Source organism: Nannobrachium achirus, assembly GCF_963921795.1.
Source record: "Nannobrachium achirus genome assembly, chromosome: 13".
Lineage (NCBI taxonomy): Eukaryota > Metazoa > Chordata > Actinopteri > Myctophiformes > Myctophidae > Nannobrachium > Nannobrachium achirus.
Window position 1 is genome coordinate 15,607,146 of NC_137833.1, and position 12,714 is coordinate 15,619,859.

The 12,714-nt window shown below is 39.9% G+C and overlaps 1 protein-coding gene across 1 annotated transcript in view; it reads right to left on the reverse strand.

Moving 5' to 3' along the window:
- Positions 1-9,917: 9,917 nt before the first annotated feature.
- The window catches only part of sanbr (SANT and BTB domain regulator of CSR), an 11,313-nt gene continuing 8,516 nt past the window's right edge, over positions 9,918-12,714 (reverse strand). The window contains exons 13-18 of the mRNA XM_080740232.1: positions 11,597-11,682; positions 11,298-11,326; positions 10,822-10,895; positions 10,455-10,543; positions 10,135-10,217; positions 9,918-10,029 (exon numbers count right to left, since the gene is read on the reverse strand). Of these exons, the coding sequence (XP_080596358.1) occupies positions 9,993-10,029; positions 10,135-10,217; positions 10,455-10,543; positions 10,822-10,895; positions 11,298-11,326; positions 11,597-11,682 (398 nt within the window). The 3' untranslated portion in view covers positions 9,918-9,992. The remainder of the gene's footprint in view (positions 10,030-10,134; positions 10,218-10,454; positions 10,544-10,821; positions 10,896-11,297; positions 11,327-11,596; positions 11,683-12,714) is intronic.

Below are 12,714 nucleotides of genomic sequence, written 5' to 3' on the forward strand. Positions count from 1 at the left end.
AGACTTGATTTTCGTATAAATAAGTCAAGTAGCCTATGCGGCCCATAAGGCAGGAGCCATTTCCTGTTTCTGTAGCGTGAGGCTGCTTCATGTACAAGTAGGCCTACACCCCCTATGACGCTTTTATGTCGAAGGGATCCAACGCTTGATTTTGGGTGCCAACCATAGATATATCTATGGTGCCAAGTTCTGCCAACTGCCAAGCAGGGCAGACAATCCAACCACAGGACAGCTGAGCTGGGGACTTGCGTATGACAGTATAAGTTAAGCATTACTCACACCTATATCGTTACGTTGTTAGTTGTTACCACAGCAACCAATGTCTGAATACACAAATTGATTCTGATCTGATCACATGTGAATAACAGTGCAGACAGTCGGTCTAACTCTAAAAGATCAGATTTGAGAAACAAATTGGATTTTCCTGCAGTCTGAATTTGAGCCTTGGAGCTCAAATAAAGCCTATTGTCTCTAGTGGGCTTCACACTGGGTGACCCAGTGGCCAGACTGGCCACACACTCCTGTTTAGTTTGATCTGACACGTTTTAAATAAATCCTGCTCACTTCCTCTCAATACTGACACACATTAGATTAATTCTGATGAGTGTTTGCAGGTGCAGATCGATGCAAATGTCTATATCCCTCAAATATTGTAAAATGCTTAAATGATTATGAATATCTCTGAATGCTTTATTAGATTTATGTTTAGTTTATTACCTTATTTAAAATGGTGCATTATAGCACCTTTTCTCCAAGGCACTTTACAAAGATCATGCATTAAGTACATTCACACATTTACACACCGATGGTCGGAGGAAACCATGCAAGGCACCAACCTGCTCACCGGGAGCAACTAGGAGTTCAGAGTCTTGCTCAAGGACTCTTAATCATTAACTCTGGGGGAGCCCGGGATCAAACTGGGAACCCTCTGTGTTATAAGAGTTTCTCTACTCCTGAGCCACTGCCGATTTATTCTCATTACTGTCACACAAACTGTACACACAGACCAATGCACACATTCACAATGTGTGTCCGTACACTGAGTATGTGGTATCTCTCTGTCTCCGCCAAGGTTGGGTATGGGTAAAGTGACTCTGTCATTAATCCCTGTTAACATTACTGGTACTCCAATAAAGGCTATAATGGTGCTCTCCCAGGGAGGTCTATAACACTCACTCTGAAAGCTGAATCCTTCCCTGATGTAATCAATCCCAGTGATTCCCAACCTGTGGGTCAGTCAATGACATGATACTGACATGTGGCATGATAATGACATGACACTGACATGTGGCATGATACTGACTACTGAATACTGACCATGCTATGGAGACACAATATATCATGACATCCCTGTCACTGCCTGATGTGACAGGGCCATGTCAGTATTATAGTCAATATCATGGTCAGTATCATGGTCCGTATCATGTCAGTATCATGGTCAGTAGATACTGGCATGATTGTGTCCGGGAAGCTCATTTGGTAGAACTCTCGTCTTTGGAATAAGTTTCATATAACCATATCTATTACTGATTCTGGTGTGTCAGTAGCAGTAATAGTGGTAGTGGTAATCGAGGAGGTACAGCAGTCACAGCAGTTGTAGCAGACTTTTAGATATGTTTCGTTCTTTTCCTAAACTCAGTAATAGGCCTACCTCTTCTGGACTGTAACGCCTATCTTGCCCATGCAGTTAACAGAGATACTTTGAAAGGGTGCAATGTGAGAGGGTAAGCGTGTAACCAGAGAGAGAGAGAGCTGTCAATTGCACATTTGTACATTAATACTCAGGATTTTACAGTGTGGTGGTAAAGGTAACTGGAGTCCTCCTCCCTCCCTCTCTCTCTCTCTGCTGACCCAGATCCAGAGATCCCGAGCCATCCTCGGCATCCGGCACTGAGGAGAGGAGAGAACAGCTGGAGGTCTCACAGCACCGCTGGGAACCAGGCCAAGCTGAGCCTCCCTCCCCATCCTCCACCACCCCACTGTCTGTCCACACACTGGGCAGGAAGGGTTATTAATACCCCTGTGAGAGAGATACACAGGAAGCCAGATTACTTTAACGACCAATCAATGACAATCACATACTGTATCCACATGAGTGACTTAACCACTTTAAACCTGGCAATGGCATCCCTATTTTGGGCATGTCATTAGGTGAAAAGGTTCAACATATTTCAAGAAGAACTTTACACACGCACGCGCGTGCACGCACGCACGCACGCACGCACGCACGCACGCACACACACACACACACACACACACACACACACACACACAAAGTAAACAAAACAATTTAACATTTCATCATTTTCGAAAACAGCAGATCTACAAGCTCACAATTGCATCACATTGATTGAAGACTTTATTAGAAGTTTGCATAGGAAAAGGTACAGTTTCATGACGGTACAGTTCACTGGTACAAGGTCTACTAAAAGGAGATCCATGAAAAGACTAAGCTTATTTCCACTGGAAACCATTGAAGTATCTCATATAATAAACAATATAATAAACAAACTGTTGTGAGCTTGTAAATCAGCTTTTCCCCCCCACTGTTTGTTGTAGGACAAAGAGAAAAAGGTGAAGAAGGAAGAGTCAAAACTAAAAACAGAGAGAAAAAGTGAGTACATATTTTATCTCAGCCTATACAAAATATTATATACTGTACTGTCCATGCCCACATGGAATTGTTTCTGTCAAACAAAAGTTGTCTCTGTTCCACAAACGATAACCTGTCCAAATATTTGACACTCACATTCTCAAAGGAAAGTTATCAAAGTTATGTTTTATTTGTTATTTGATGTGTAGGCCTTCTTGTATACCTGCATAGCTTATAGACAATTTCCATTTTATTAATTTTCTCCTGAACTAGGGCAAAGTTTACTAAAAGGAATTAGAGGTGTCTTAATGGTTATGCACTGCCATCTAGAGGATCAACAAAAAATAAGGTATACTTACAATAGTTTTTTGAGTTTTGAGACGTTTAAAATTACAATCTTCTGCAAGGTATATCTTTCCGCCAATTAGTTCTATTCTGTGTTCTTCAGTGAAAGATGAAAGCCATCAGCCATGCACAAACATGGGAACAAAAGTAGCATTTGTTGAATGAAGACACTTCTCAGCATGAGTTTTGAAATCACAATCAATGCTTTGGAAAGCATTGATTTGTCTCACCAATGTAGCACCATGGTTCATGCTCCATAGTTCTAGTGCATGCTCTTCAGTGAAAGATTACAGCCATGCACTTGTAGTGGTCTGAAGATCAGACTTCCAGCAGAGTTCCCATGTTCAAGTATAAGCTAGGCCTCCTACAAAGCATTGCTCTAGTGCTTTGACATTTTCAAAAATACAACACAATACTCAAAAGCACCAAAAAGTACCTGCAATGAGAGATAGTGTAGTGGTCAAAAGATCAGACTCTCAGCACAGAGTTTCCATGTTCAAATCTCAGTCCTCCAACATTGTTCTAATACTTTGACATTTTCAAGGTTAAAATACAAATTAATTACTCAAAAGCACCGGAAGAAATTTGCAATGAGAGATGGTGTAGTGGTCTAAACATTAGACCCTCAGTGCAGAGATTCTGTGTTCAAATCTCAGTGCTCCTACATTGCAATAGTAATTGGACATGTTCAAGGTTAAAATACAAAAGTACTATACTTAAAAGCACCATAACAATTCTGCAGTGAGTGATGGTGTAGTGGTCTGAACAAACGACTCTTCGTGCAGTTCTGTGACATGTTCCTCAGTTATCCTACATTGCTATAGCCTACTTACTACCTTGACATTTTCAAGGTTAGGTCTATAATTCAAAAGGAGTAGTCAAAAGCTCTAGGAAACAACCTGAAATATCCCTTTTTCAGTGTCAGGTTCATATAATTATAAAATTTTAAATATTACATATTACATAATATAGATATCATTATAGGCCTATAGGTTCTATATTTTTTTTAAATAGAAAAGAGAAATAATTTGACTTTCAAGCCTATCTATTAGACTACTGTTGAACCAATCATCATTATCATCATCACAAACTACTTTAGAATATTCATGTTGTTGTATTATTAATTTGTGAATTTGTATTTCAATGTTCCGCTGGTTCGGTTGCAAGAACGTCCGCTGCCGCGTGGTGGTGTGAGAGCCTGACCATTGGTGACCAAGCAGCGAAAAATGCGTTCTTTTGAGACGAGGTCGTAGCGACGTCGTACCGGCGTCCTGGTAGGACGATGGCCCGGTTTTGCGAGTTGGTCTGTCAGACTTCCACGTCGTATGGACGTCCTGATCAGACGTCGTATGGACGGCGTCCGTACGCTATGCGCCCCCCAGTGGACAGAGAGGAATGCTGTAGAAAATACATCATATTATTATTGTCTTTGAGCAACATTGATTTATGGCGTTTGGATTGAAATTGAAGTGTTTTTTTATGGCTGCCTGTAGCCTAAGTAACTCATGAAACAACTGATGTTGTCTTATGCCAAAAAACAGTAATTAATTACCATAATGCCTGGGATTTGATCGTGGAATCTCTCTGAACATTAGACCTCTACACAATAACTCAGTTTATTTTTTTTGCAATGTTCTCTTACTCTTCAAGATTTTCTTTGGTCTGATTGCCTTCAATTAGTAAAGTTAATTGAAACTCCAGCATTGAATAATAGGAGGCATGGGATTTGAACTAGGAATGACTGCACTTAAAATCAGGCAAATGGACCATTACACCACCACTCAGACACAATTTGCAGATTTGTTTTGCATGTGTTTTACGTGCTGAATAGGGCACCATGCTTGGGGGTGCACCAAACTGGGGGGAGAAAGTGAAAGAAGACAGAACTATCGCTGCAAAATCACCAAAATCTATGGCAAAGGCTGCTGAAGGAGCGCTAAAACTGTGAAACATGTCTGTAAAGTGTCTATTTTCTATTTACTACTCTCCAGAGATAGAGCAGTGGTCTGAAGATCAGACTATCAGTGCAGAGGTTCTGTGTTCAAATCTTACTCCTCCTATGTTGCTGTTTAACCTTAACATTTCTTTCAAGGTTAAAATATAAAAGAGTTTTAGTCAAAAGCACTGGAAAATGCGTCTAGTGGTCTAAAGATCAGACCCTCCGTTAGAGTGCTCATTTTAAAATCCGAGTTCTCGTACAGATCATTGTTGTTACTTCTTTTCAAAATACAAAAGAAGTATTCAAAAGCACCAGTTTAAACATCAGACTCTGAATGCAGAGGTCACATTCTAATCCACTCCTTTAGTGCTTTGACCTTTTCAAGGCTATCTAGAAGAGAACAACTCAAAAGCACAAGGAAATACCTGTTGAGGGCCCAAAGGTGCCTTGGCTCAATGGTATGGTCGCTTGATCGGTTGTCCCTGCTTCAGGCAGGTTTCAGACAGGTTCAAGTCCCATGCCCAAGGTACACGGAGGACCATCGTGGAGGGGTGTCCCTCCCCCTGTTTCCTGAGAGCTAAAGGTGGGGGGTTATATCTGAAAGAACTCTGTCCAACAAAAATTTTACAGGAAAAAAATCCTACTTATATGCATTGAGCCCACTGGAAGAATTTGCGAAAATATGACAATTTTATCCTTATAAAGGTCAATGTACTCCAGAGATGGACTGTAGGTTGACTGGGATTTGAACATGGAACCTCTTAACTGAGGGTCTGAGCCTTAGACCCTTAGGCCATCTCTCACTGTAAATGTGTTCTGGTGCTTTTGAGTACTTAACTTGTATTTTATCCTTGAAAAGATCCATGTAATGGAGCAGCAATTAGTGGGGTGACTGGGTTTTGAACACAGAACCTCTGCACTTAAAGTCTGATCTTTAGACCACTACACCATCTCCAACCAAAAAAATATCAGGTGCTTTTGAGTAATTATTTTGTACTTTACCCATGAAAATGTCAAAGTAAAACAGCAATGTAGGAGGATTGAGATTTGTACATGGAACATCAGCAATGAGGGTCTGATCTTTAGACCACTACTCCATCTCTTACTAACTTTTGAGTGCTCTTGAGTAATCCTTTTGTATTTGAACCTTGAAAAGGTCCAAGTAAAAGAGCAGTGACCTAGGAGGACTGGGATTTGAACATGGCCGTTCTGAACTGAGAGACCAATCATCAGTCCACTAGACCATATGCAGGGTTGGCAACATTGGAATGTCAGAACCAATAAGATTTTTATTTCTATTTTCTTTTAAGGGGGTAGGGGGAGATTCCCTAAACGGGGTCTGAGGGTCCTCCCCCAAGAACTTAATCTTAACATATATATATTTTCCTGTGTTTTATTGAATTTTACACTAATCATTCGCCATGCAACAAGGTCAACCGCACCAACGCAACTCTTTACAACTGCCATAATGGTTGCATGATGTTGCAAACCATTGGCGTCAGGGCATAACATTTAGAGCTGGCCTGCTGTCCGGGACAACTAATAGATATTTAAACGTAGCCTACTGGCTTGTGGCCTCTCCTGTGATGCTCCTAGCAGCTTTGTGCTGTGCAGACTATGGACTGAAAATATATATATATTTATAGGTGTGCCCTGAAAAAAAGAAGAAAAAAAAAGTAAAACCGTTAAGGCTACTTACAAATATGAAAAAGGATGAAAATGTCCTGTTTTGGGGTACATTCTGGAACAGGAGACATGGTCAAATAACAGGAGACTTCTTCCTAAAACAGGAGGGTTGGCACTTGGCAGGTATGATTGAACTGTAAGAGGACTGGGATTCAAACATAGACCTCTGCACCCAGAGTCTGATCTTCAGACCAGTAGTTAGGTAAAGTTAGCCAAAAGTTAAACCAATCTGGGAACTAAATCAAAATCAATATCTTTCTTCACAAATGTGTTCATAAAGGTGTCAACTATCACCTCTGAACTTTCTCAATCACAACTCCCTTGGGGAACTTTGTGGGAACCAATAAAAGTTGGGGGTATCGGGATACCTGGGCCTGGGATTAAAGGGGATAAAATGTAAAAAATGCCAATATGAGCATATGGGGTGGGTAATTAGGGTATTTTTGGGCTGCTGAATCCATTCCAACCATTAGTTTTCAGTTTAAATGACTCCTTGGCCATAAAATAGGCCTAATTGGCTAAGGCATAGCCAATCATGTCATTTGAGTTCACCTGTGTCCTGTTAGTCCCTATGCTTTAAACCCTTTTGAGTGTTCCTTGTCAGATTGTATCATGTTATCATGTGTGTCATGATGTGCGCTTACCTACCTGATCTTGAATAGTTTTCATGAATTCAAACCCTACTCCAACCATTTTTTTTATTGACAATATTATGTCTTGTGGACACAAAAAGGTAGTTTGTTGTGGCCTATTTTATGGCAAAGGAGTCATTTTTACTGATAACTAATGGTTGGAATGGATTCAGCAGCCCCAAAATACCCTAATTACACACCTCATACGCTCATATTGGCCATTTTTTATTTTCCCCCCTTTAATCCCAGGCCCACGGGATACCCCCAACTTTGATTGGCTCCCACAAAGTTCCCCAAGGGAGTGATTGAGAAAGTTCAGAGGTGATAGTTGACACCTTTATGATCACATTTGTGAAGAAAGATATTGATTTTGATTTAGTTCCCAGATTGGTTTAACTTTCGGCTAACTTTACCTAACTACAGTACACTATCACTCACTGCAGGTTTGTTTGGTGCTTTTGAGTACTTATTTTGTCATTTAACCTTGAAAATGACAAAGAACTACTGGAAGAACATTGGAAGACTGAGATTTGAACATGGAACCTCTGCACTGAGAGTCTGATCCCCTGACCACTACACTGTCCCTCACTGCCAATATTTCCTAGAGCTTTTGAGTATTTCTTTAAATTTGTATTAGAACCTTTAAAATGTAAAAATATTATAGCTACGTCAGCTATTTCCCAGTGTTTCACCCAGATCAACATGGTTTTGAGGTTAGATTTAGGTTAATTTCAGTTAGAGGTTAGGCTTCGTTTTTGTGAGGTTAGGGTTAGGGTTTAGGCGCAACCTGGGCGACACACCAATGAAAGATGAGTCCTTCTCCTCCAGGACTTAGAACTTGTAAGACTACATTTCCTGTAAGATTGGGGTTTGAACTCACACAACCATTTACATCAAATTATCTTCTAATCCACAGAGCCATCGCCTGTGCTGAATGCAAAGTGTGTTAACTAGCAGTTACTTCTACTTTCAAACTTCATGCTGCAGTAGAGTAGACAGTACTGAATACAAAAAGGAATGCACACATATTATCAGCTGATTTGAAGACTCAAGATAATTTTAATTTGTTGGCATCACAGTTCATTCATGTTTTCTTGGTCCCAGTGATGTACAGTACAGTCCAGAGTCAAGAACTTACATAAGTAACATGTCTACTTGACAGTTATACAGTATAGTGTTTGTATATGAATACAGGGTTGGTGTAACAGGTTTGCTAAGTTTAGACTGAAAGTAAATAAGTCAATTATATACTTATTACAACTTATCTGTCAGCATTTGACAACAAGTAGGGGGGAAAATATGTAAATCATTTGCAAGTATTGTTTCAGCCTGGTCTGATCTCTAACCCACAGGACCCATGTTTGGGTTGCAGTCACATTTCTATGGATTCAGGGTAAATATCCCTTTTTACCCCGGTCTTCTTACAATTTTAAAGTTGTTTTCTTCGATTCAAAAGATTTTAAAATATGTGAAAAAATCTTTCAGAAATAAAAGAAAAACAAAGAAATTATATGAATTAAACGTGTCGCCATGCGGTTCGTTGTGAGCTTGTACAATCTGCTATTTTCGCTAGTTCTCTTTTGGGTCTCGAGCCAAAAGGTTTGGGAACCAGTGCTCTGACAAGGCCAATGTCCAACTCTTAACTGAGATTCTATATGCTACCTATGGTATATAATTATAGCTAGTTGATCTAATGTACTGGTCACCAGCTGACTGAGCATTTACCCTGTGCACACATGTAGGCTCCTGTCCTGGGTTTACTGCTCCAGGATAATAACTTAAGAGGTGGTGAACCACACATCACCATGGCCACGACTAAAACTAAACAAACCATGAAACTGTGTTTGCGTATAGTCCGTATACTACTGGCACTGGTTCTAACATACGGTCACTCATCCACACTTGATGAATCGCAATAGAATTGGTTGGAACAAGAGCCTGTGTGTGTGTGTGTGTGTGTGTGTGTGTGTGTGTGTGTGTGTGTGTGTGTGTGTGTGTGTGTGTGTCCTGTAGCTAACTGTGATCAAGGGTAGCTACTAACTGAGTCTGTAAGTGATGGTGACCAACTGCCACGAGAAGTAATATACAGTACCATACAAATAGATTGGACATAATCACCCTACTTCCTAACTGATATGAAGATCCGCTGGTAATGATATCCTTGGCAATAAGTGTCATCAAACAGATGTCCCCTAAGGATTGATCACATCCCATTCTGTTTGACACAAGAAGCACAGCATATATACATTTGTTTTCTATGTCCATTCCTATGTACCTGAGCTAAGCTGATGGGGATAGAACTGGGGGGAAAATGGGCTAAAGCAGTGGTTCTCAAACTTTTTACTAATCAGTTTGATATTCATTCGATTAGATAGACCATGCCATAACTCTGACAGTGTACCAATGGAAGTACAACCAGGTAGACCCTGACAGTGTTCCATTCGTACACTGTCATAGTTACAGAGCAACAGTATTAGGGTCCACTTGGTTCCCAACTATCAATCATCATCTTGTAAGCCCCTCAAAGGACACTTTGAGAACCACTGGGCTAAAGAATGATGGGAGAGTCTCTGCTGGGCTGAAGTTACAACCAGGTAGTAAGCAGTAGCAATGGCACAGGCAGGGTGGGGGGGGTGGTTGGGTTGGGTTACGCTAGCAGTGATGCCAGTGTTGGCTTGCTCTGTTGTGGCTTTGCTCTACGGAGTGCGCAGCTGCACGTGTGGAAGATCTGCCACCTTCCTCTTCATTTGTCCTCCTCCTCTGTGGGGTTTCCTCACTTGTTTTCTCATCAAACAGGCTATGTTGTCCGGATCTGGGCGTGGCGTGTTTTGGATCTGAAGAGACAGAATGTTAGGATAGGATCAGTTGAGTGAAGGAATGTGGTAGGAACAACGTGAAAACAGGCCACTGTTTGTGTGTGTGAGTGCTGTAAACATTACTTGGCTGTTTTATCAGAGCTCTGTCTTGTTTGAGATGCGCTTCTAAATTGAGCCTCCAGTCTGCAGTAGATTCCCCCGGCAGGCTGCAGAAACCACACGCACACAGATATACAGTATAGTTCAAGACCACCTCACACTATCTATAGGCTACATATCTATCAAATTACTAGTGTTGTAAACATAACAAGAGACCTCACTTCTTAAAACATATCTAAAGCTTTCTCATATGATTAGTCATACAGTGTATATACTGTACAGTATATGCATTTATCTGGTGATATTGTTTTGTTGTCTTATGATGAAAACAATAAAGATCGCACCTCCTTATTGTCTTTAGATTTACTCTGGTCCTGATCTCCAAACCTCATCTTGGTCAGGTGACCAGTGATTTCCACCATGCGACGCTGGTCTGACACACATAAGGAGAAGAGAGAAGACGAGAATGAAAGAAATAAGCCAGAATATGCATTAAAAATTGTAGACAATGGTGATGACTCAGGCATTTCAAACAAATCAACAATAGTTTTACTTTTGACTTCGATTCAATTCAATTTGACTCAAGCTACGTATATTCATGTTTAACATGAATATAGCTTTTGTAATACAAAAATCAACACAATGAAAAGAAAAGCAAAAAAACACCCATGGTTCCATCCATGGTTATCCTTGATGGAGAACAAATAATACCTTCTTCCCTCTGAATATCCTGGTTGTATCTCAGCGAGCGAGAACTGTCCCATTTGCTCTTCTGAAGGCTCACTCTATAAAAACACACACCAACACACATAGAACACAACACGTTCAACTCTGTGCTTGTAGATCAGCATTTTTTCTACTTGATGGGTAAAATATGTGGTTAATCTAAACTAAACAAAACACCAAATAAGACCATTACTGGTCCCAAATAGGCTACAGTATCTGCACACAACTGCCATTTTGGAGATGAGTTGGGTCCTTGATAAATTCAAAATTTTGCATGGCAACCCCCACCCACCACCTACTGTAAATAGACAACTGACATCAACATGATTGTCAATGCTGTAGCATTTATACTGTAACATCCTGAGTGTTAACTTAACTGTGTGTAAATGTAAGCAAATGGACCAGCACAGGTCACGTTCTATATCCTTAGGAAGTGATGCTGTTTACTCAGAGTAACTCACGTGAAAGGCGTGTTGTCCCTCGACAGTACCTGTGAAAATGGATAATAAACATATTTTGAACCCTTGAAACCACAGCACAATGTGCAACACTAATAAAGCTAAAGTATGTACCAATAGTGTACCAATAGAGCGAGTCAGACTAAATTATGCAGTGTTCTACAATGTAAAGTATCATTAAGAATAACAAAACAAGGCAAACATATCCCACCTTTTGTGGACATTAAAATATCAAAATGTAGTCTCTTCTGTTTAAATAAACAATCCATTTTGGTGTGTGAAAGGAACAGAGGGAGACTCACTTTGTCTGTCTTTTCTTTGCGTAGAACATTCGGTGAGGACATTTGCCTTTTCAATGGCCTGTTGGCCTTCTTTGCTTTCTTGGCAGCTGGAAAACAAATGTGCAAATACACTCGTTACTGTTAATGTTAAATGCCATTTTCTTCCTAATATGAATTATATATTATAATTTTCCCTCACTAATACTCATTGGTAAAAAAAAGAATCTAGCCTGTTGTGTCTCAGAGGAGGGCAGTTCAGAAACCCGCCTATAAGTGACATCATTTGGCATGTTTTTGCCAAAGATTTCAATAAAGTTAATTATTAACACGAGAACAATGGCTTCCATTATAGTATGCTAACTTCATAGGAATATGAAGATAGGCTGAAAATGGGCAAAGTCTTCCTTTAATGAGCATGGACTGTTAAATCTCACATGGTCTTTTACGCCATCTGCTGGCTAAATCGAGAAATACAGATGTTCATGCAACCAAATATTCAGCAGACACATTTTTAACCCCTGACATATAATTGACATGTAAACATTTTAAATTATAAATGCCACATCAATATTAGACCAACTACATAATTGCTAACCATATACTGTAGTGTATGTAAACAAATATAGAATAAATATTTAAGTAATCGTAATTAGTACTCCATTTTGACGTAAGCAATTGTACAATGCTATCACATGTTGTTATCGATGTCTCATGTCTGTGACATCATAAGGGTGTAACAACATGCATGCATTCATTATTCATTACACTACAATTATCACATCAACCATGGTAATTCTATCCCAACTACTCCACCTCAGTAATAACTATTATAGACTCTATAATCACTGACCACAGTTGAGAACACAGATTTCTTAAAGAGCTTCTCTTTGCTGACCCTAGTGTAACCTTGGGAACAACAGCCGTTGCTGTGGTTATAATCTAGGGGTGTAACGATATAGTAACTGAATCGATTTTAATTTGCAATGATCTACTATATCAATATGAAAAAGCATATATCGTACCGTTTAGGCTTTGTATCGGCATTGTTTTACAATGCAGATAATCGGTATAGAATCGTTTTGCAGTGCAAATAATTGATTGTATGGAAACGTATAAAGTATTTATTCTGGGAACTCAGA